We start from the raw sequence: 22,688 nt of genomic DNA, 5'->3' as shown, positions 1-22,688 counted from the left end.
GGACCCGCCACTCTGCGCGTTTTCTGGTGGAGCAGGGCCTTCGCAACACATTGTGCCCCTGGGGTAAAATCAACCTGGGCTGGGCCTTTTTCTGGCCTTGAAGTGTGAAGATCTCTGCTGCCTCCCGGGGTGACCCTGGCACAGCTCACAGCCCCGTGAGATCCTCAGGCAGAGGCGGGTCCGGGGAGGGTGCCAAACACTGGTTTCTACTGGGAAGGAAATGGGCTGGGTGGAAATGCACCGATGGGAGACCTCCTCCACCTCTGACAGCTCCATTAGCTTAATCTCTTCCCTGATCGGGCGTCAGGACAGGTACCACACCTAGGCCAGGAGGAAAAGGGCCACCTCCGCCCATCTCTGCAGCTCCGTGCCGCAGCCTTGTCGCAGGGCTGTGTGCCCTGTGCTCGGCCCCCAGGAGACGCTGGGTTGTGCCCTGGTGGTGAAAAGTGCCATCGCTTCTCCCCACCTCTTGGGCTGCATCGTCTCTCCTTAAAGCAACTCAGCGGAACATTGCTTTTGCTCTTAGCAGCTGCGTTCCCATGCAGCAGAATGTTATATGTTAATTGCCGCAAGGACAGGCGTGGAGGGAGCAGTGTCAGCACCTGCCTTGGGTCGGCCGCCAGGTCTGGATGTGCCCGGGTCTGTCTCACCCTCCCGGAGCAGCCGACCTGGAGCTTGCCTAAGTCAGCAGCAGGCACACGTCGTCGGTGCGTGCACCGGTGCCTCGGACTAAGAATTACCCCCTGCAGAAGGGTCAAAAGGAGAGCTCACAGAGGTTTTGGGGACACGGTGGGTCTCTGCTCTTCCCCCTGCCTGTCCCTGAGACCGTCCCAGCACCAGTGGGGGTGTGGGGGGGTCTCCTGTGGGAAACCCGCAGCTGCCCAGGGTAACACCACCATGGGGGTGTGTTTGCAGTGGCCCAGCCACTCTCCACATGAAGGTTTAGTGGGTGACGTTGGCAGCAGGGTGATGCTTGGACCAGATGATGTTGAAGGGCTTTTCCAACCTTAACGTTTCTAGGATTTTATGATTCTGTTACCAGGTCAGCAGCTCCGCCGACACCCCCCTGTCCATCACCCTTGTCCAGGGATTGCACATTTGCAGGAATCTTTAATTACTGCATTAATGAGGGACACTGCGAGTGCTGTGCTGCTTCCTGAGCACCCGTAGCGGGCACAGAGCCCGTGTTTTACAAACACGCCGCTCATCCCGGCAGCCGCTGCTGCGGTTTGCCTTGGGCGTGAGGGTGTAAAGCCTCATCCAAGCCCTCAGCTATGGTGTGAGGGCACAAAGCTCGCCCTGCACAAAGCAGGCAGCCGACGTGTCCCCAGGAGGGGCGGAAAGCGGCACACAGGGCGTGCTGGGGAGGGCAGGAGGAACCCCACATCCCTCACCACCCCCCCCCCGCCGCCATTTTGCGCCTCCCCCCCCGCCTTCCCTTCCCAGCGCGCCCCGCGCTCAGCGCCTACATTTCCCATCAAGCCCCGCGCTCGGCCCGAACCCGCGCCCGCGCCCGCGCCCGCCAGGGGGCGCCGAGCGGCGCGGGCGCGGGGCGGGCTTGGGCCGTTGCCGTGGCAACGAGGCCCGGACTTGCCGGCGGCGTTGATTGGCTGCGGGGCGCTGGGCCGGGCGGTGGCGTCAGGGCGGGCGGCGGTGACGTGCGGGGGCGGGGGGGGCGCCGGCGGCGGAGCTGGGGCCGGCGGCGGGAGGTGAGCCGGGGGGGGGGGGGGGGGGGGGGGGGGGCGTGAGGGGACGGGGGGGGGGCATGGGGGTGTGGGGGGCAGTGGGGGAATGGGGGGGGCGTGGGGGGACGTGAGGATGTGGGGGGGGAAATGGGGGGCGTAGGGGGCGTTTGGGGGACGCGGGGGTTTGGGGGGACGCGGGGGGCGTGAGGGGGACGTGAGGGTGTGGGGGGGACATGGGGGGTTCGGGGGAATGGGGGGGTGAAGGGGGGGTGTTGGGGGGGGACGTGAGGATGTGGGGAGACGTGAGGGCTCGGGGGGGCCTGGGGGGTTTTCGGGGGGGGGGTGTGAGGGTGTGTGTGTGGGGGGGGGGATGTAGGGGACAAGGGGGGGTGGGGGGGGCACAGGGGGGTTTGGGGGACGTGAGGGTGTGGGGGGGACATGGGGGGACCTGGGGGTGAGGGGAGAATGGCGGGGTGAGGGGGGGCGTTGGGGGGGGCGTGAGGGTTTGGGGGGCCTGGGGGATGAGGGGGGTTTTGGGGGGTGTGAGGGTATGGGGGGGAAATGGGGGGCGGGGGGGGTTGGGGGGCACAGGGCGTGTGGGGGGGACATGGGGGATTTGGGGGACTGTGGGGGTGTGTGGGGTGACATTGGGGACAAGGGGGGGGTGGGGGGGGGTGACAGTGGGGACGGGGGGGGTGTAGGGGTGTGGGGGGGGACGGGGGGGCTCTCTGAGGGTGACAGGGCCCTGGGGGTGCCGGGGGGGGGGGGGCAGGTAAGGATTGGGTGCAGGGGCAGCTGGGTGACATCGGGGTGCGGGCGCTGCTTCTCCTCGGGGAATCGGGGAAGAGCGAGGAGGGGGACGCGGTCGGGACGGGGCGGGGGGACGTGGTGAGGACAGGGTTGGGGGGCGAGGATGAGGCCGGGGGGGCCCGTCCCCAGGGGCAGGCGTTGAGGAGGAGCCGCCCGCTGCTTTCTGGGGCTGGGCTGCGAGGAGAAGCTGGGGGCCGGGTGGCTCTGTGCCAGGGGTCCCCCCCCCGGGGGTCCCAGGGGGCTCACGGGCAGCACCTCGGTGGTCACGGAGGGGGGACAGAGCCGGGGGGCTGCTGGGGGGGGGGGGGGGGGCTGTGGGGTGCCCAGCTCGGGGCCAGCAGCGTGGCTTGGCCATCGGGTGGGGACCCAGCGATGCCACCCCGTGCTCTGCTCCGCTTCCCGCTGCTGAGATCCTAACTAAAGGATTTTTATCGGGGAAAAAAAAAATAATAAAAAAAAAAATGGCAGAGAAAGCGCAGGGGCAGCTCGTCCCGAGGGGGACGCGGGGCCCGAGGGTCTCAGCACCGCGCCGTGTCTGCGACCGCAGCCGAGTGCGGCGGGGTGGTGCTGGCTGGGCTGACTCCAGCTCTTAATTAGCCTAAAAAGCGCTCGTTTAAAAAAAAAATAAAATAAAATAAAAGTCCTAGGTGAAAGGTGAGGTAGGTGGCAGGACCTCTGAACAAGCCCTGATTGAATTTTACCTCCTGCTTCCCTCCTTTGTTTTGTTCTTCCAACCTGCTGCATTTTTTCCTTCCTTGCTGGCCCCCTCGGAGCCCTGTTACTGCAAACAAGGGTCCGGGGGGTTACTTTGAGCTGCTTTTACCTCCCCTTTGTTGTGTGGTCAGAAGGGCTTCTCGCCTTGTTACGCTTTCAAAACCTTCTGCGCCCGCCGACTCCACCTCAGCCCAGGTTTAACTGCCCTGGTTGTTTATGATCAGAGAGGCTCCGACGCGTTTAGGGAAGCCGGTGAATTGAGGTTCAGGCCGTGTTTACGAGGTAGGTGTGTTTTAGTGTCCCTGGGTGGGAAATCGAGGCGCGGAGGTGGCTGAGGGCGCAGCTTGGCTGGGGACAGGAGGGGTCACCAGCCCTCCGCGGCGTCCCCGGAGCATCCGGCGGCCGTCGACTGCGGTGTGTCGAGTGACTTCGGGCAGCCTCCCCGGGTAACTCACCTCCTCCGGCCGGCCTCGGCCGCCTTCCCTTCAAAATCTGTGCCGGGAAGCCTTGTGCTCGCTGGCGGGTGTCACCTGGAGGGGAAGGAGTCGGTGTGGGGAGCCCCCTGGGTGCTGGGGAGCCCCCTGGGCAGGGGCTGGGGCTTTGCTGGAGCCCCCCATGCAAGGTTTGGGGCTTTTCTGGAGCCCCCCGTGCAGGGATTGGGGCTTTGGAACCCCCCGGGCAGGGACAGGGGCTTCACTGGGAGCCCCCTGTGCAGGGATTGGGGCTTTGGAGCCCCCCGTGCAAGGTTTGGGGCTTCTCTGGAGCCCCCCGTGCCAGGCCGGGGGCTTTGCAGGCGTCAGACACGCGGGGTCAGGGCAGCACCAGCCGTGCCCGATGCAGCAGGACCGAGGGCACGGCTGCGGTCACCCCCGTAAGTCACCCCACATCCCCCTTCTGGTTTGTGATCCACTCCTCCCTCCTCCCGCTCCCTTTTTTTTTGCGACTTCCCTCGCTGCCTTCGGCGGGGAATCCTTTTCCCCGTCCGCCACGGGTGCGTGAGCTCCCCGGGACTCCCAGGGAGGGAGGCGCCGGCAGCTCCCTGCTGAGCTGGTGCAAGCGGTGCCCACGGGCGTGCCCTGGCAGTTACCTGCGAGCAGGGCAAGGTGAGCCCGGAATTCGCTCTGGATTCTCAGCTCTGCCGTGCGCTGGGAGCGAGCTCGGGGTGTGATTCCTGCGATCCCCGTGCGTGATTCATGCGCTCGTTGACACCGTCAACTTTGTTACCGAGTCAGGGACGGGTTTTATTGCCGGTGGAGGTGGAGAAAGCCTGCTCCTGATGCACCAGCGGGGCTGTAATGACTTTATTACCTCCCCTCATCAGGAAGGGGAACAAAAAGCCTTGTCTTGGGTGTTTGGGAAAAACCCCTTCCGTTTCGGGAGGGGGATGGGGGGGGGGGGACCCGCTGCAGCCGTAACGCCCTGCCGTGGATTGGAGTCGGGGCGTGCGGTTTTATGGCCCCGCGCAGCAGAGGGCTGGGTGCTGGACCTCTGCCCCTTCACGTGGGCACGCAGTGATGCTGCGGCTCAGCCCCTTCCCTGCAGCACGGGGACAATTGCTTCCTTCAAGTTTTTTTGTTTTTTTTTATATATATCTTTTCTGTATTTCTGTTGCTGTAAGGAAGAGAGATCCTGATGTGACTGATGCTTTGCTCCACGGGACAGGCGTTGTTTTACTGGCCCTCACACTCGTGCCGTCCCCTGGAGGTGCCTGGGGCTGCTCGGCCACGTAGGGAACGCTCTTCATACCCGCCCTAGAAGCCTCTCCAGGAGCACAAGGCTTTGGAGGGCAGAGGATTTGCTTCCTTTCTTCCTGCCGTGCTGGGCAGGTGAAGCTCCGGGTGCTCGTTGCACGTGGGGTGTGCAGCACGAGGTGGGCTCTGGTGCCGTGGGCTCCCCGGCCGGTGCTCGGCGGCCTCGTGGGTCTTGTTGCCCTGAAAGAGGCAGCGATAGGAACGGGGCTTTTCCAGGGGGGTGGGAGGAGCAGCTGAGCCTGTGTCGCGGCAGGGAGGGTACGTGGGTTCAAGTAGCATCGTGTTCACAACATCTTTGTTTAATACGTTAGTCCAGTTAGTCTGCATAACTGCGTCTAAAAATAGAGCATATTTTCTGTAAGTCCTCCAGGTCAGCCTCATAAGCCGTGGGTTTTTTTCCAGCGGTGGTCTCCTACTGCTCTCCTGTCCGAAATTAGTGCTATTCGCCGCCTTATCAGCAAAACCAGGAGGGGTGAGCTCCGTCAAATCCTTCAGCTTCAACAACCCGAGAAAGGGAGAGAGAGGTTCATTAAAATTGCAGGAACTTGCACGCAGCCTCCTAAAGAGGGATTAAGCGAGCCGAGTAAACAAACCGCCTCGTGGCCACGCCAGCCTTTCCCAACTGGGTCCGTGCGTTAGCATCGACTTCGCTCGCGCACGGTGGGGAAGGTCGACCCGTCGAGGTGGCAGCCACGAGGCCAAGGCAGCGTCCCCGTGCGGGTCTCCCGGCTCCTAAAGCCCGAGGAGGGCTCCCGGGTGTCCCTGCCGGGACGTCGGGGGCTCCGCTCCCGCTGCCTCCCCGCAGCGCCAGGGACTCGCCCCAGCAGATGGTTGCAGCGTGCGGTAGAGGGAGCGTGTGTTTAAATTTCAGAGACGTCGCTGGATCTGTCCCAGTTCTCCCGGCGGCATAAATATCTGGCCTTCGGCGCAGCCGGGGAACTTCGTGTTGTGTTCTCTTTGCAGATTGCTTCGCTGCTCAGCTCTCCGTGCTGACATGGTAACGGGACAGGGGCTTGCACCGGCGGGCAGACGGGGACAGCTGCTGCGGAGAGGTAACCCTTCCCTTTCGCGTGCCTGCCCTTCCAAAATGCTTTCTCTGTTTGTCTTTTAAAAAATTCGGGGTAGGGAAGAGCCCGCGGAGACTGACTTGCTTTCAGCAAGTTTCACTTTTGTCCACGAGCTTAAACTTCCGTGAGTTTCTTTTTAAATCTGAAATCTGAGACTTATTCCCGTTCGGTTTCTGAACAAAATCTTTAAGGATTTTGCTTAGGAGTCTGCTGTAAGTATTGTGGTCTAATCCCGTTCCTCTGAGCCAGCTGTTGCCTTCAAAGTATAACAACTTAAAATTTGATTAGTCCGCTGGTTTTACAACTGAAATTGCTGCTCCGAGAGTGGGGAGGTCACGTGAGATGAGAGGCTGTGCTTAGGTAAATGTTCACCTACTTATCTGGACACGCGATCTGACACCGGCGCCGATAACATCGCTTGCTGCGTAACTGCCCTAGCAGCCAAAACTCCGCGGCTTACTGCAGAGCTGAAATAGTTTTGGAGGACATGGCCCGGAGGGCTCAGCTCCTGCCCGTGGGGATGCTGACGTTCCTCGGGGTGGTCGCCCCGCACCCAAACGCCGTGCCTAGCTTCTAAACCCCTGCCGGCGCGGATTAATTTCCGCCACAGCACACGCCGAAGGTATTTAGCTGGACGGAGATGCGGTCTTTTGTATAAGTGTCTCCTCGAGCTTGTGCAACTGTTCTGCTCCCCCTGTTCTGGCGGTCGGGACAGGGACTTCCGAGGAGCTCTGCGGTGCGTGGGGGGGGTTTTGTAACGAGCCACACGAGGCTGAGCTGATGGGGAGGCATTGTTGTGCGGAACTGCTTGCCGATGTTAACGGGCTCTTTCTCTCTAGAGTCTTGCCCGTTGACAAATCCGTATTTCCGTACAGTACGTCGTGTCTTTTGGGGAATGGTTTATCTGTGGCTCTTGAATTTACCACCTGGAAATCTGCAAATGTTCTTGGAGATGGAGGGGCTGGCGTGACAGGAGGCTCACGGAGCCCTCTGGGCAGCGGGACCCGACCCGCAAACGGTTTTCAGTCGAGGACGATGATGTCCCGGTGCTTATGGCTGAGGGGTTCTTTGCTGCCAGAACCCAGCCTGGCTCGCCCTGACCGTGCACTTTTCGAGCCGTTGGTTTATTTGTGGTTTGCGCTGGCTCCCGTGCTGATAGCCCCGGTCTGTCAGGCTGTGGAGCTGCTTTCACGCGGGGCGTTGCGGAGCCGTCTCTGCTTTTCTAGAGGTGTCACTCCTCAGAGATGTACTACGTGTCAGTGGTGCGATGATTTCTGAGACTGTGGGAAAGTCTAGACAAGCAGAAGTGATTTCCGTAGTGAGTATGAATGGGATTATTCTGTAGAAGAGCTATTTTCCTTTTTTTTAAATCTTACACTCCGAAATACACTTGCGTTGGCAGAGTGCCTCGGAAATTACTTTCTCAAAGCAGGGTTTCGAGTGTAGCCATCGATGCCAGTGTGAACCCTTTTGGTCAAGGGGATTGTGAAACACATCTTCCCCAAAACGAACGATTTTTGGATGCTGTTCACTGAGCCCTGCGTGACTGCAAGACTTCAGAACAGAACTGACTCAAGACGGGTCTTAGTTTCGGGATGACTTCTTGAAATGCTCTAACGTTCAGTGCTGCAATCGCAGCGTCTGAAAAATGTCTGGGTCCTCTAAGACTTAGCTGAGAGCTTGTGAACGTGAGGCCGTTTGGGCCAGGTGTGTGTTGGGGTGCTGCGGATCCCCGGCACAGGTCCTGCTCTGAAGCGTGGGCTTTGAGGCCGGCGTTTTTAGGAAATCCTGGCTGAGAAGAGGTGTCAGGGTGAAAGCCCGAGCCAGAAATGTTAATGTTTCTCGCGGTGCTGGGTCGTGCCAGAGCACGCCTTTGAGGCTTGCGGATAGCATCAGGCAGATAATGCTCGTGCTAACCAGAAGCTGTGCCCTCCTGAAGTGTTTTTCGGTTTGCCCCGGTCTGGGAACTGGAACTGTGCACACAAAACGCAGAACGTGCAAGTTCAAACCCCGAGCAGAGATGCGGCGTGGGACGGGGAATGGTGCTGGTGGTGCAAAAGGGCAGGTGAGCTCTCCTGCCTGAGCTGATAGGGATTTTTATTTTTATTATTTTGATAATCTGTTAAGACAAACTTCGCTGTGAAACATGCAGCTGCTAATGAAAGTCTCGTTAGGAAAGGTTTCGTCGTGCTGAAGAAGGGATGGGTGAGATGGCTTCAAAATAACCGAGGTTTGCTGCGGTCACCTCAGTGATGGAAACCTAGGCTTAACTCTCTCCTGTCTGATTTTTAGAACTTTTTTTTTTAATGCAAGTCCAAATATCGTCTTAATGCAAATCTGAAATATTTCTGAAATCCCCAAATCTGCTTTCTACCTCTACGTTAATTATATGGTTGCTACCAGAGCTGTTGGACCATGGGAACTGGCCGCCCCGTGGGCGCTGGTGGTCAGGGACCCGCGTGCCATAAAGCCATGGGTTCTCGTGCCTGTGGGGTAGGCGTTGTGCTGTGGGACTTAGGGACACTGGGGGCTCTGGCAAAGAGCTGTCGGTGAGCACGAGCTCGGGGTTGGAGCTGGCTGTCGGGAAGCAGTGGTGGTGGTGGTGGTCTCGCTTCAGATCTCTGCTTCTCCTTCTGATGGTGCCCAGGACGTGAGGGTGTTAGGAGAGGTGCTGATGCTTTGCTCCAGTGTTTTGTTTTCTAGGGGCTGAGGCAGGAATCCAAAGGGACAGGAGCACGCCGAGGTCCTCTCCCTGGCGGGGCTGTCCTGCCACGACCGCGTTTAGTCGCTGCTCGCATCGCTGTCGAAAACGCAGGGAAACCTCCGTCCCTCCGGCCGGCTCTTGCTGTGTGAACGTGGCCAAAAATAGTAAGGAAACACAGTTCTCCTCCGAATTCCTGAGAGGGTGTTGAACTAGTTTGTTACACAAAGTTATTTTAACGCTCTCTGGAGTCGTCCGCGAGGAGACAGAAGCAAGCTCAGATTTACTCCTCTTTCCCTGCTCCGCGTTCGAAAGAGAGGTGAAGCGAAGGTTTGTTCTGTTCCAGCGCGTGCGTTTCCAGACCCTGCTGAATCATCTGAATTCGTGCCTGGGCATAATCGCTCACTGTCAGCTGCGTCCTGGGATCAGAGCTGAATGCCTGGTGCCCGGGATATTTTGCTAAGGTCTACAAAACACGTAGCGCGTTTCTGGGAGCCCAGGTGTAAGCGTAACAAACTTACAGCCTGGTAGATTTAGCCCAGGGGATCTCAGTCGCTGCAAAGAGGAGGGGGTTTGGTAACGTTTTCGAGGCTTGGTAACGTTTTTGAGGGTGATTCCTGGATTTGGGAGCTCTGGCCACCTGGCACTGGGGCTTACTGGCCTTTTGGGTATTTGGCTCCTGCCGACGGGCTGCCTGCGTGTGCCTGTGATTCAGAGCAGTGGATGCCCTGGCCTGCTGCCGCGTTTTTGCTGTTCCCCCGTCTCTTTTCCAGGGATCTGATTGCCCCAGGGGTGACGCTCGCTGGTGTCCCGGTGACATTGAGGCTTTGGGAAAAACCACGCCGGGCTCGGGTGCGAGGTGTTCCCACGAGTCGGGCACTCTGACTCCAGGGTTAGCAGTGGCGCCGCGCTCCGCTTGCTGCTTTCCTGGTTTTTCCTTTAAACGTTGCTCTGAGCCCGTGCCCGCTGTTTGCCTCGGGAAGCCTTGTTGCTGTTCCCTCCCTGTCAGCCCTGTTCTATAATTACTGATGTTCCTGAAACCAGATCCTCCCACGTGGCCTGCTCCGCTTCGGGGGGACGAGGGCTCTGTAAGCAAACCCAGCGCCCTGGAGCGACGCGCGGGGGGCTCGGGGGCTCAGAGAGCCCCAGCTTCCAGCAGGTCAACGGGCTCCGAGCCGCCAAACTTCTCTCCTTCTGGGATGGAGAAGGCGAACGCTTCCCAGGCGGCTTCTCTGCACTTCCAGGGAGGAAGCAGGGATGTGGAAGGCAGCACCTGCCCGCTGGGCGATGTCGTGCTGGGCACTGGCTCCGTATGGAGTTGGGACAGGGCCGTGGGGTCGGGGTCTCTTGCTGGCACCTAACCCTCTGAGCTGCCTCGCGTCTCCCCCAGCAGCGCCTGAAGGCCGCGTGCCGAGCTCAAAGCGCTGTCCCCAAAGCACCGTCCTCGCCGGGGGACAGCCCCAGGCAGGAGGGGAACGCATCGCATGGCATCGCAGGACGGGTCGGGCCGCCTCCGCTGTGCCCTGCCGGGAGCGGGGACGGGCCTCTCTCATTACTGGACGTAACGATCTTCTCAAATGGCACCGCGTCCGTGCAGTTTCCAGTGCTGAGCAGCCCCCCGGCGGTGTCACCTTTCGGGTACCTGCTTGTTTCCTGGCTGCCGTCCTCGTCCCGGCCCAGCCGGCCACGCGCACCCCCCTGCCCCTGCCTGCTCTGGGCTGTCCTGAGCTGACAGCAAAACACAACCCTCGGCTGGCAGTCGCCAGCCCGAGCCCTGCCAGTTTGTTTGCTGAAAGCCCTCCTGGAAACGCTTCATATGGGAATGTGCAGAGGGAGAAGAGGGTCACGAGCAGCGCGGTGTGCTGAGCCGGGGGCGGGCGGGCGAGCCTGGCGAGCGTGACTGGGAACAGGTGTCCAAATCCGTACCACGGGAATAAACAATGACGCTTGGCACCGATGTCCAAAACATGCCGTCTCTGTGAGCTAATGCAGCGAGGAAAGGGCCAGGAAGGAAGCGCTGCAGAACCCGGTTAGTATGATTTTGGATGACGGAGGAAGTAGAGGTACGGGGGGCGGCAGGAGCTGCTGAAGGTCATGGAGCAGAACTTCGGGGAAGTGCTTGAGACTGTGGCCCCTTGTGTGGAGGAGAGCTGCAGATCCTGGCTCGTCCAAGGCTGAGGAGAACCAGGCGTGTGGGGCTGAGCCCCGCAGGAGCATTAACCCTCTTCCAAAGAAAACGCAGCGCCGGTGAGAAAGCGGGAAGCTCCTTTCAGATCAAAATGTGATCTAGTTTTTTTGGGGACGATTGCGGCGCAAAAAGAGAAGGATCCAGCGAGTTTCATAACTCTTTGACTTTTTTTTTTTTTTTTCTCAGTGGCCAGGAAATGGATGAGTTCAAACACGCAGGCGACGTGTGATTCATATTGGCAAGCCTGGCCGCTCGAGGCAAGCGAGGGAACCTCCTGCGCTCCTCCGTCGTGTGCTCCTGAGTAATTAGCAGCACGGCGGTAATAGCAGCTCGGGCAGCACCCTGCTGCTGCCTCGGCTGGGCTGGCGCTTGGTGAAAAGCAACCTGCAGTGAGGACAAGGGGCTGGACATCTGCAGCGTTGGAGCAGATGCTTTAATTTCTCTCAGGCCCCGAGTATCAGTGCTGGCCGGGTGCCGCGGTGCGGGGCGAAGCGTTCTTCCTCGCCAGCTCCAGTAGTTCACTTCTGCACGGAGCTGCCTCGCGGCCAAGGCTTCTGAGTAAGGGAGGAAACGCTGGGATAGTAAGCGCTGCCGAGATCTCGTTAGCTAATGAATAGGTGCGTTGGTCTTTCAGGAACAAAAACAAAACACGTTTTCATTGTTTGTCTCTGCGGATTTTTTGCACTTAGTTACCTTTCCTGTGTTGCAGCGTCTGCTGAGCTCTTATATGGCTTTTATTAGGAGTAGCTGGCGTGCAGGAGGAGGAACAGAAACTGGTACTCGATCAGCAGATACCCGAAGTGGTGACACAACCCAAGGGATGTCTGCAAATAATGGCCAATGAACAACAACCACATTTTTTTACGGATTCAGCTCCATTTTTTGGTATATTTGATGTGTGCTCCATGTCACAGAAAATGCTGCTGTCCGGTGCCAAATTCACAACCAACAGAATCCTTCCGAAGGGATTCACTTCTGTTGACTGTGAATTTGTCTAATGGTTTCATCCAGATGAACAAAAACACAAGCCAGAAGTGCTTCCATGGTAAATCGGTCTCCTTTCGCACTTCCTGGTCGCCTCCCTTAGGGTAACTCGAACAACTTTGAGTGGATCAACCTTGTGACCTGTCCCTTGGGAGGTTGGGATGTTTTTTGGCGCTTTGCTTTGCCTGGAAACTTCCCTCTTCCAGGGAGGAGCCTCGTCTGGCGACACTACAACAGGGACTTGTCGGGGAGCTGCCTCCAACCCCGTCCGTATAAAAATATTAGAAACAAATGTGCCCTCCCCTGGAGGGGAACGGGGCGGGAGTCCTCCCCACCCCAGCGAGCGTGTCGAAATGACTTCTTCTTTGAAACTACACCTGTTTTAAAGATGACGTCCTTCTAATTATGAGCACTTCCTCACTCCCTCGGTGGCTGCCAGCACCCTGGTGTCCGTGTCGCAACGCACGTCCCCTCCTTGCTGATGCTTTGCTCCACGGGCAGCCGTGTAACAGCGGTCGCGTCGCCCCGCCAGCCCTGCCACGCACCAGCCACGGGGCACTGGGCACTTTTTGGCTCGTGTGTCAGCTTCTGCCGTCTCTGAACGTAGCTCTGAGCCTTAAACGCCGATTTGCTGCCAGGAGCTGCCTGGCCAAAAGCATGCAAGTACCCAGTGCTGAGGAAGACGCGGGTCCTGACCAGCTCTGGAGAAGCGCTGCCTTCAGGCGCTGGGTCCGTGCTGCACATGAGGCTGGAGATTTGTCTCCTCTTAACCTTGCAAGCCTTGGCGTGCCAGCTTTTTTTATTTTTTTTAAGCTATTTCCCCCTCATCTTGTGTGCCACGCTTCTTCCCCACGTTCCAGCCATGTCATTCCGCCTGGCAGAGGGGTCAGCTCCGGCTTCTGGTAAAGAAAAACTTGGTGCCAGCGCTGTTTGCAGCGTGGGAGCCGCGAGGGGGACGCCCAGCAGCATCTGCCCGAGTGCAGAGCCTTCGTGCACAGCAGCCAGCCCAATGTCCCCCGGCTGCCAAAGCTTTGAACGGGGTTGGGCCAAGGCAGAGCAAGTCACGAGATGCTCGCCCTCTTGCTCGTTCCCATCCTGTGGGAAGAGGAAGGGAAACAGATTTGCCCGATTTTCCGGAGAAGCTTAGGAAGGAATTCGCAGTGCCTGTCCTCGTTTCCATCCTCGCTTTCCATCGCTGCTCCCGTCACAGCTGCCAAATGGAAAAAGGGGGTGGCTGCGCCGGGCAGGAATCTCTGCCCCGCTCGTGCGCTGTGATGGACCGGGGGCAGGTTTAGCCCAGGGAAGGAAACCTCCTTGTTCCTTGCCCTGCCTGGAGACGTGGAGGCACCAAGCTGCAGGGAGCTCCTGGAGGTGAGAAGGGCCCTTTGGGGCACCCTCTGCCCTCCACACCTCCGTCCCTGGTGCCATCCCACAAAGGTGTGGGGCTGGGCAGGGTCCGCACCCTCTGTCCGTGCTCCGAGGGACAGAGCTCCGACGCCAAACCACGGGGCTCGCGGGGGAGCTGGCACGGCTCTTTTGTGCTCACCGCTGTAATCCTGCGCAAACAATTCCAGTCCTCAAGGGCTCGCCTTTGTTCGGGCTGGCAGGAGGGAAGGGAGGGAATCTCCCCCGTGTCTGGGGCTGAATAAAGCATCCCGGAGGCTGGCACGGTCGTTTGCTCTCTGCACGTGCCGCAAGAATCCAGCACTAAAAGGAATCAAACAAGCTTTTTCGCTGATTTTGGTCAAGGCAGCGCTGGTTTGTTCTTTATACCAAGCTCAACACATCCAGCTGAAAGAAACTAAAGGCTCAGGGTCTCCGCATGGAGCCAGGTTTGGCCGCTGCCCCATCCCGCAGGGGTCTGGGGTCCGCACGTCCCCTGCAGCCACGCAGAGGCCTGGCCCCTGCCTGCCTTTCCCCGGGCTGCGGCTGCCTGGCCTTTCATCTCCTGGAGGCAGGGGGTGCAGCCGGCCGGGTGGAATTAATCCCTCTCCCCCCTCCTCTGCCTCTATCGCCGCTGTTTGGAAAACAGGGGAATGGCTCCGGGAAAGGCAGGTGTGCAAACAGCTCCCGCAGCTCCCCTCTGCCCAGGCCCCTCTGCTCTTGGCCTGCGAGAAGATATTAAAACAATAAATTCAGAGCTTTCTGGCGAGAGCTTTCCTCCCTCTGGCTCTCCAGCCGCTCTCGAAGGCTGGGACCTGAGTCCTTGTCCTTCCCCTGGCACCCTTGCCCGCACGGGGCACCGTCCTTTGGGGTTGCTTTGGTGGCTCGTGGGGTGCGAGGCCCTGCATGGACCCGGTGTGCCAGGGACACAGCTGGAGAACTGAGTCCCTGCGGGGCCGAGGAGGCGAAGCAGAGACTACGTCCTCAAAGGGTTTAAGTGCTTGCCTCTCCTGATGGATGCCAGAGCCAAAGGAGAGCTAACGACAAGCTCAGTAAGGTGCTGCTGGCTGTGTTTTCCACTGGAGGCCAGTTCCTCCTGCCACAGCCTTCCCCCGCTGACTGCCGTGCCGGGCAAAAGCATTTTCCTGATGTTTGTGCGTTCGTTTATATATAGCCTTTAAAAAGGTCCGGCTCGTTACCCTCCACCTCTGACGAATAGGTTTTCCTGCCTGGATGCCCTGCCCCACGTGTGAGCGGCGGCCAAGGGTAACAGAGCCCGTGAGTGGTGCCTCAGTGCTGCCCGGGAGGCGCGGGCAGGGAGCGCCGCGCTCAGCCGAGCCCCCTGCCCCTGTCCCCGCTCCTCGAAACGGAGCCGGGTGCGACCTCGGGCCCCGTGGCTCCGAATTCGCGGCGAGGTCTCCCCGGGCTGCGGTCCTGCGGCGGCTCCTGGGGGTGCCCGTGCTGCTGGCTCGGCGGCGTGTCGATGTCCGGCCTCTCCTTCAGGGGGTTCGTCCTCCCCTTGGCACCAAGCTGCTTGCCCGGGGAGCTCCGACCTTGCCGGGCGCTGACGGCTTCCCGGGCGGGCCGAGGGGCTGGCTGCAGCCCAGCCGCAGAGCTCTGGGCACGAGGGGCTGCTGCGGGAGAGGAACTGAGCCCAGGGAGCCGTGGGTCGCCGCCGTCCTCCCGCAGTGAGCCCTGTGCCACGGGGGGGGGGTGGGTTTTGGCGTGGGTCACGGCCACGCGTGGTCGTGGGGCGCCCTCGTGCAAGAACCCCGCAGGCGGCTTACACGGGGAGCAGGCGCGAGGATGCTCCAGAAGCTGAACTCGCGTCTGTTAATCGAGGCTCTGTGGAAATAGAGCAACGGATCCTGCGCTTTACGATGGCTCCTCGAAGGAAATGGCTGCAGCTCTACACCAGCCGTGCTGGAGGTGCTAAGTACTGGAGCAAGAGTCAGGGCTGGAGGCAGAGGCGCTGCGACGCGGCACCGGGCGAGAGCCGGCTGGGCTCGGGGCGCGGGGAACGGCCCGGCCTCGGCACCCGCGGCACGTCGCTTGCGATGGACGAGCACAAACAAGGAGAGGAAGCGTGGGGGGAAAGGGGCCCGTGGCCGTCCTCCCACAGGAAGCCCCGGATTAGGACAGGGCTGGGCCGTGCAGCCGGCGCGATCGCGCTGCCGGACCCCGTGGCTGAGCTCGGCCCGGCGGCTCTTGGCAGGGGAGCCGGGGCTGGTTACAACACGATGAGTGAAAACAAACACCAGCGCTGTGACGGGAAGGAGCGGGAGGGCAGGGGCCGGCAGGAAGCCATCCGTCTCGCAGACAGCTCGCGTGGGTCTGGGGTTTTTTGGCCACCGCGCTGAGCCCTGCTCCTGCCCCCATCAGCCGCTGTCCTTGCCCCGTTGTCAGGCTGAGGATGGAGTCTGAAGCCGAAAAATGAAGGATCCTAATCTTTATGCTAGCGTTGGCTCTGCCAAACCTCGGCCTTGGCTGCCACCGGGACAGCCCAGGGCACTGGTGGCTTTGGGGGATGTTGCCCGGGGCAGTGTCTCCGCTGCGGGACCTTCAGGGCAGGGAGCACCGGCCCCAGGTTCCTGGTTTGTGTCCCAGGATCTGTCTGCTGGGCTCTGAACGCGATCCCAGCGAGGTTTTGCTTCCCTGAGCCCTGCAGAGCACCAGAGAAAAGCCCCGGGGGCTGCTTGTCTCCCTAGATAAGATGAAGCGGAGCAGGGCTGCTGTGGCAGCTCCTGCGCCTGACGCCGTGCCTCTCCCCCTGTCCGCAGGCTAGCGCACCAGCCTGGCAGGGTCCATCTCGGCTAGACGCGGATGATGCCAGAGCTATGACAGGGATTGCAGTCTTGGCACTGAGGGGTGATCGATTATGGAACAACTACAGGAGGAAGTACCTGAGGTCAGGGAAGAGGAGGAGGAAGAGGAAGAGGCAGTGATGGTGGCCAGCGGAGCCTCAGACCCAAGTGCAGGACCAGACAGCTCGCTGCCTTCGAGCAGCTACACAGGTGAGTGGAGCCCCGGGAGCACGCAGGCTGCAGCCGCGTCCTCCAGACAGCGTGCTCAAGGCAAAGGGCACCGGGTCTGCATGTGAATGGGGCTTGGCTCGGTTTTATTTCCTCCGTTTGTGAAATAATTCATTGAGGGCCAAGTTATGGAGAAGTATTTCTTTCTCTGTGGTCACCGCACAGCCGCTGGCAGCAGGCTGGGAGGTGGCAACAAGGCCAGGAGGGGAAGGTTGTGCCCCAGAGGGTGCGTGGGGGAGAGGGGAGGGCTCCCGGGGTGCCTGAGAGCCGTTCTCTGGCTGCTCCTGGAAATCCTGGGTGCAAACGGATCATAGGAGCCGGGAGAGAAGTTTTGTTGTTCCTGTGCCAGCCCTGTGCCAGCTGCCTGGCAAGTCCGCTGGTGGGATTTCGCTGCCTAAACATGAATGCCAGAGGAAGAAATCAGAGCTGATGTGGAATCTCTTAACTGCTGGGAACACTTGGCTCTGTACAGGGTATCGGAGGTTAACTGCCGGAGTGACAGGCTGGGAAGCGCTGGAAGTCCCTCCAGCCACGGGGTTAGATGTGTTGCTGTGCTTGTGGCTACTGCACAACAGGCTGCCTCCCCTCGTGTGTTTGCAGACCTTTCACAGAGCTCCTCTCCCTCCCTGTCGGACCAACTGCAGATGGGCTGCGAGGAGGCGGCCTCGGGAGCGCTGAACGTGGAGTGCAGGGTCTGCGGGGACAAAGCCTCGGGGTTCCACTACGGCGTGCACGCCTGCGAGGGCTGCAAGGTGCGTCCGCCCTGCAGGGGCTGGGTTCGGCAACAGCAAGCAGAGCTGAGAGCCTGGGGAGAGCGGTGGCTCCTCGGGCAAGCAGGTCCTCAGCAAAGCAGGGGTGCAGGATGAAATGACTAAAAAAATCACTCGCAACCTGCCCAGAGAGCGGACAGGCAGGCACACAAACGCTGTCCTGAAGGAGGCAGCTGAGACGTGTACGACCCAAATCTCACTGCATCGTGCTTTACTTTGTAAGGCAAATCCTCCTGTCCGCGTGGGGACTCCGGCTTTGCTTTTCAAGCTGCTGGCTGTGCTGCAGACCAGCAGAGAGCTGCCTGCTTATCCCCTGGGACCGCTGGCCGCAGCTTGGCTGTGCCTCTGAAATTCTTTCCCCCACAGCAGATGCCAGCGGGGCTGCATTAGCGGCCCAGGCCCTGCCAGACATTCCGGCAGGCCCGCAGCCCGCTCCTCCATCCCTCCCTGCTGGCTGCCCGCAGTATCACACACCCGGCTCCTGGTGCCAGACCCGTGCTTCCTCCTCTCCCTTCTCCCACCACACCACCTCTCCTTGTGGTCGAGGCTCTGCTTGTGCTGAAAATACCCGGTGGAGGATGAGGGGGCTGAGCCTCTGTGAGGCTGCTGGGGATAATAAATCAGCCTGGCCCCGAAATACGGGTGCTAACGCTGCTGTTCCCTTGTCCCCCTGCTCCGCGTCCCCCCGTGCGCTGCCTGCTCGCAGGGCTTCTTCCGCCGGACAATCCGCATGAAGCTGGAGTACGAGAAGTGTGAGCGGAGCTGCAAGATTCAGAAGAAGAACAGGAACAAGTGCCAGTACTGCCGCTTCCAGAAATGCCTCTCGCTGGGCATGTCACATAACGGTGAGTGGCACCCTTGTCCCCAGGCCTGCCCACGGGGTGCCGTGGGGCCGTCTGCCCCGTGAGCGGAGCTTCCTCCCGGGGATTCACACGGGGAGGCCAGATGGAGCTCGCTTTATCCCGTGGCTCTTTTTTTGCCAGGGAATCATCTTCTTTGAAGCCCAATGCTTCGGGCTTTTGTCTCTTTCATCCATTCCTTCCTTACAAGAAGGGGCTCTTTGTTCCTGCCACGCAGGCCGGCTGGTGGCACAGGGCTCTTCCCTCCAGGTTGGCCCAGCAGGAACTGTGCACACACATTGCTTTCCTGTGCTGGGATCTTTAAACCTGAGGCGTAACCATCCTGTTCCTGGCCGAGCCCAGGCGTTTATGTGGGAAGAAGCAGGGCTTGCGAGAGAACCCAGATGAGCAGGGATGGGAGCCCAGCGTGGGGCTGTGCTGGCGAGGGTAGCGGTGCTGGCGGGCTCACTGGTTTTGCTCCTCGCAGCGATCCGCTTCGGCCGCATGCCGGAGGCAGAGAAGAGGAAGCTGGTGGCGGGGCTGACGGCAAGCGAGATCAGCTGCCAGAACCCACAGGTGGCCGACCTGAAAGCTTTCTCCAAGCACATCTACAACGCCTACCTGAAAAACTTCAACATGACCAAAAAGAAGGCGAGAGGTATCTTGACCGGGAAGGCCAGCAGCACCCCAGTAAGTTCCCTCCCAGGGCAAACGGGGCTGGCTGCAGCCAGTGCGGGGGGCTCTTCTCTGGGCGAGGACGTGCACCTCGCTCCTGCTGTCGCTATTGCACGTGCACCACTTCCCAGCTGCAGCTCCGTGGGCTCTACACGCCCTGCCCTCGCTGCTTTGCACACTTGTGTGGGTGTGTGTGGGTGCTGTTTGCCTGGGCCCCTCAGCCCCAGCAGGAGAAAGCAGCAAACGGACAGGCAAATGCAGGTGTCCTGGGTAGGGCTCGTAGCTCGAGTCCCCGTGGCAGGTTCCTGACCGCTTGCCTCTCTTTCAAGCAGCCTTTTGTGATCCATGACATGGACACCTTGTGGCAAGCAGAGAAGGGGCTGGTCTGGAAGCAGCTGGTGAACGGGATTCCCCCCTACAAGGAAATCGGGGTGCACGTCTTCTACCGCTGCCAGTGCACCACGGTAGAGACCGTGCGGGAGCTCACCGAGTTCGCCAAGAGCATCCCCAGCTTCGTAGGCCTCTACTTGAACGACCAAGTGACTTTGCTGAAGTACGGGGTGCACGAGGCCATCTTTGCCATGCTGGCCTCTATCATGAACAAGGATGGGCTGCTGGTGGCCAACGGGAACGGCTTTGTGACCCGCGAGTTCCTGCGTAGCCTGCGCAAGCCCTTCAACGAGATCATGGAGCCCAAATTCGAGTTTGCTGTGAAGTTCAACGCGCTGGAGCTGGATGACAGCGACCTGTCTCTGTTTGTGGCTGCCATTATCCTGTGTGGAGGTGAGCGGGTGCTCTCGGCCCTGCGGGAGTCAGGAAGAGCCCTCCCGAACCGAGGGGGCTGGGGAGGGCTGGGCTGCTGCTTCAGCAGGGGTTTTGCTGGCTGACATCAGCCAGGGGTGTCTTAGGGCAGCAGGAGAAGACCTGAATAGTTCTGACACCAAAGATTCTCCGTGGCGGCGATGCCTGGCACGCTGGGACCAGGTGTCACCCCTTTCTCACAGGCTGCTGTGGGACACGTGCTCCGAGGGCACGCGTTTTTTTCCCCTTGTCTGGTTGACCAGGTTGGAGTCCCTGTGGGTGGGTTTCAGTCCCCATCTCCGCACCCCCAGGAGCAGCGTGTGCTTCGGAGGGCCACCCCGTAACACCCCGCTGCCGTGCTTCTTCTCCGCAGACCGTCCTGGCCTGATGAACGTGAAGCAGGTGGAGGAGATCCAGGACAACATCCTGCGGGCGCTGGAGTTCCACCTGCAATCCAACCACCCGGACGCCCAGTACCTCTTCCCCAAGCTGCTGCAGAAGATGGCCGACCTGCGGCAGCTGGTGACGGAGCACGCCCAGCTGGTGCAGAAGATCAAGAAGACGGAGGCCGAGACCTCTCTGCACCCGCTTCTTCAGGAGATCTACAAGGACATGTACTAAGGACCTGTTATTTATGAGAATGAAGCCATGGATTCCCAGCAGGACTCTTTGTACAAAAACAAAGGAAACCTTTCCCCATGTCTTCCGTTTCTTCTACTGGAAACTCTTTTTCTACACGACCCCAACGTACGGTACACAGGGCAGGACGCCGTAAGATTTTGCGGCCGCCGCCTGGTAGGCCGGGGCTTCCGTTAACACACGCTAACAAATTTAGAGGCAAACCCTAAGCTACCGTTTCCGTTACTACGGCCCTGCTCTTCAGCTGCTCCCCGGGGCCCCTGGCGCGGCCGGACGGTTCACACGGCGTGGACAGCGGGGTTCCTGCGGCAGCTTGGGGAGAGCGGCGTTGCTCTGGTTGTTCAGAGGCCCGAGCGTGGTGCGGTCATCGAGCAGGGCCAGCAGCAGCACTTAGAGCGTGTCTTGGTTGTCTTTTTTTGTATTGCACTCCGAAGACGTGGTCCTGAGCTGTGACGTCTAGGACAGTGTCACGAAAGGAAGCTTCTCTCTTTTCCCAAAGAAAAACCAGAGTATTTGAAGACGGGTACAGCTGTCCTCACAGCGCCCTCACTGTGCCCCCAGTGCCCCCGCTCCAGAGGAACCTGCCCCTCGGCACCTCCGCGTGAAGAGGGAGGGACGTGGAGAAGGGAGGGAAGGGTTTGACCCACAAAAATCCACCTTTGGAGCAGAGGCCAAGGTCTCTCTGCTTCCCCAGGCCGTTCTGCGCAGACCTCGGTTCCAAAAATGTCTGCACGGGGCCAGGGCCAGGTCTGGAGCTCTGCAAGGTTGGGAGGAGGCAGCAGGGCTCGTGCCTTGTCCTGCAGCTCCCTTCCCAAACTGGTGGGGCAGAGGCGCTGGGCTCCCTGCGAGCGCCAGAGCGAGCAAAGCCCCCGGCAGCACCAGCACCGGGAAAGTCACGGCCAGCCCGCAGAGCCCGGCACGGCGAGGGGACATTTACTGGGACATGGGAAGGGAGCACGGGGCAGCCCCGGCTGGGAGGTGCCACAAAGGGCTGGGATCTGATGATCCCGCTCTCTCCAGGCTGCGGGACCAGCAGGGCAACCCTTCAAGGGGGGAAGAGCAGCGTTAGGGAGAGCAGGAGGTGGCTGCAGCCCAGCCTGGTGTTGCTGCTGCCTAACTGCGTGGCCTTCGGCCCCTCTGCTAATGGCCGTGCCTCAGTTTCCCCTGCTGGGGAAGGGAGCCACACCGTCACCTGCCCTCCGCTCCGAGGGGGAATACGAGGATTAATAAGTGCATCGGTTGCAAAGAGCTTTGCAGCTCTAACACCCAGTATAAATGCCAAGTAGTCATAAAAGGCGAGGGAGAGGGCGGATGCTCGCACGGCGCTGTGCCGGGGAAGTCCCCCTGCCCTCCGCCGACGTCCCCCTGAGCGAGGGGACAGCTTCGGGCTCCGTGCCCTGCCCAAGCCCCGAGCCGCTCGGGGGCTTCACCTCGCACCTTGTCACAGCTGCAGCGAAACGCCGCGGTGCTGCCCGTGCCCGGGACGGGACCCGGCGTGGGCGCTGCGTCTCCCGAGAGGCAGCGCTGACCTGCCTGCAGCATCCCCTGCGTCCCGAGCAGCCTTATTCAAATACTGATAATCCCACGGGGGGGGGGGGGGGGGGGGGGGGGGGGGGGCGCGGGAGCGGATGAATCGGTTTTGTTTTCCTCCTCTTCAGGGTAGTGGATTTCCCTGGTGCAATAATTCCTTTAAAACCCCAAGGGGAAGAGCGCTGGGCTTCCCCTCCACGCCGCAGGGCTGGCAGGTCCCAACCCCCCCCCCCCCCACCGCTGCCCCCTCGGGCTCCTCGCCGTGCCTCGGTTTCCCTGCCCGCAGCCCTCCCGGCCCCTTCGCGTGTCCCTACCTCGCAGGGGAGTTAGGAATTACCGTTTCTAAAGCACTTTGAAGTCCTCTGGGGAAGGCACCGGAGATACACGCCGCACCCAGCCCGGGGGATTTGGCCCCAGAGCCCCCCGGTGCGCCCGGGACTCGCGTGCTCGTTACCTGGGGAGCTTTTTCCTCTTCCCCCCTCCTGGCAGTTTAACAACCCTCAAACTGAAATGTATATTTTTGCTAGAAGTACAAGCCTCCAAGTGTTTTTAATAATATAAATAGTGTCCGCGAACTGACTTGACTTTAAATAAATCGGAACTAAATATTTAAGAACCTTTGAGCGGCCAGCCCTTCTTTGCAGGGTTTCTCTTGAGCCCTCGGGGGGGTTTCCAGCGGAGGGGCTGGGGTTCGCTGACACTTCCCAGGGCTCTGCAGCTGCTGGGGTTTTCCTGCCCGCGTCTGCAAGCAACGGGAAAGGCAGCAAGGTCGTGAGCGGGATCGGAGCCGAGCTCTCCCTGCCCTAAACCCAAAGCGAAGCAGCACGGGGAGCCGAGCCCCTGTTTGGGGGCTCCCCGGGAAATCGCCCCGTGTCCCTCGGCATTTCCCGCACCCGGTTTGTTCCCGGGACCTCCCCACCCTGAGCAGCCCTGGAGCTGCCCCAGCCCCCGGGGGAGCCCCTTGCGCCCCGCTCTCCTCCGCCAGCCCCTGTGGGGCCGCGTAAATCGAGGGGGTCTGGGTGCGCCCTGGGCTGTGCTTGGGGTACCCACGGGGACAGGAGCAAGTGTCTGGGGGGGACGAAGACCCCTGCACCCCCCTGCCAGTGCCAGGAGCAGCAG

The 22,688-nt window shown here is 60.5% G+C and overlaps 1 protein-coding gene across 4 annotated transcripts; it reads left to right on the top strand.

Annotated features, from left to right (window-relative positions):
- Nucleotides 1-1,656: 1,656 nt before the first annotated feature.
- On the top strand, nucleotides 1,657-22,180 carry PPARD (peroxisome proliferator activated receptor delta). 4 transcript variants are annotated; one of them, XM_035569189.2, is made up of 8 exons: nucleotides 1,657-1,709; nucleotides 5,924-6,012; nucleotides 16,064-16,297; nucleotides 16,916-17,067; nucleotides 17,792-17,930; nucleotides 18,412-18,614; nucleotides 18,932-19,382; nucleotides 19,774-22,180. In XM_035569189.2, exons 3-8 carry the CDS (start codon nucleotides 16,162-16,164, stop codon nucleotides 20,019-20,021), a joined length of 1,329 nt encoding a protein of 442 aa, XP_035425082.1. In that variant the 5' UTR covers nucleotides 1,657-1,709; nucleotides 5,924-6,012; nucleotides 16,064-16,161; the 3' UTR covers nucleotides 20,022-22,180. The 4 variants fall into 4 exon arrangements, with proteins under 4 accessions (XP_035425082.1, XP_050571353.1, XP_035425081.1 ...); XM_035569188.2 differs by having other exon boundaries at nucleotides 1,663-1,709; nucleotides 18,929-19,382; XM_035569190.2 differs by lacking the exon at nucleotides 1,657-1,709 and adding an exon at nucleotides 5,323-5,432 and having other exon boundaries at nucleotides 19,774-21,617.
- The last annotated feature ends 508 nt before the right edge of the window (nucleotides 22,181-22,688 follow it).

The sequence above is a fragment of the Cygnus atratus genome, chromosome 24 (genome assembly GCF_013377495.2).
Source record: "Cygnus atratus isolate AKBS03 ecotype Queensland, Australia chromosome 24, CAtr_DNAZoo_HiC_assembly, whole genome shotgun sequence".
In the NCBI taxonomy this organism is placed as follows: domain Eukaryota; kingdom Metazoa; phylum Chordata; class Aves; order Anseriformes; family Anatidae; genus Cygnus; species Cygnus atratus.
Note: the sequence above shows the minus strand (reverse complement) of the source record. Positions and strands in the feature narration are given on the sequence as shown.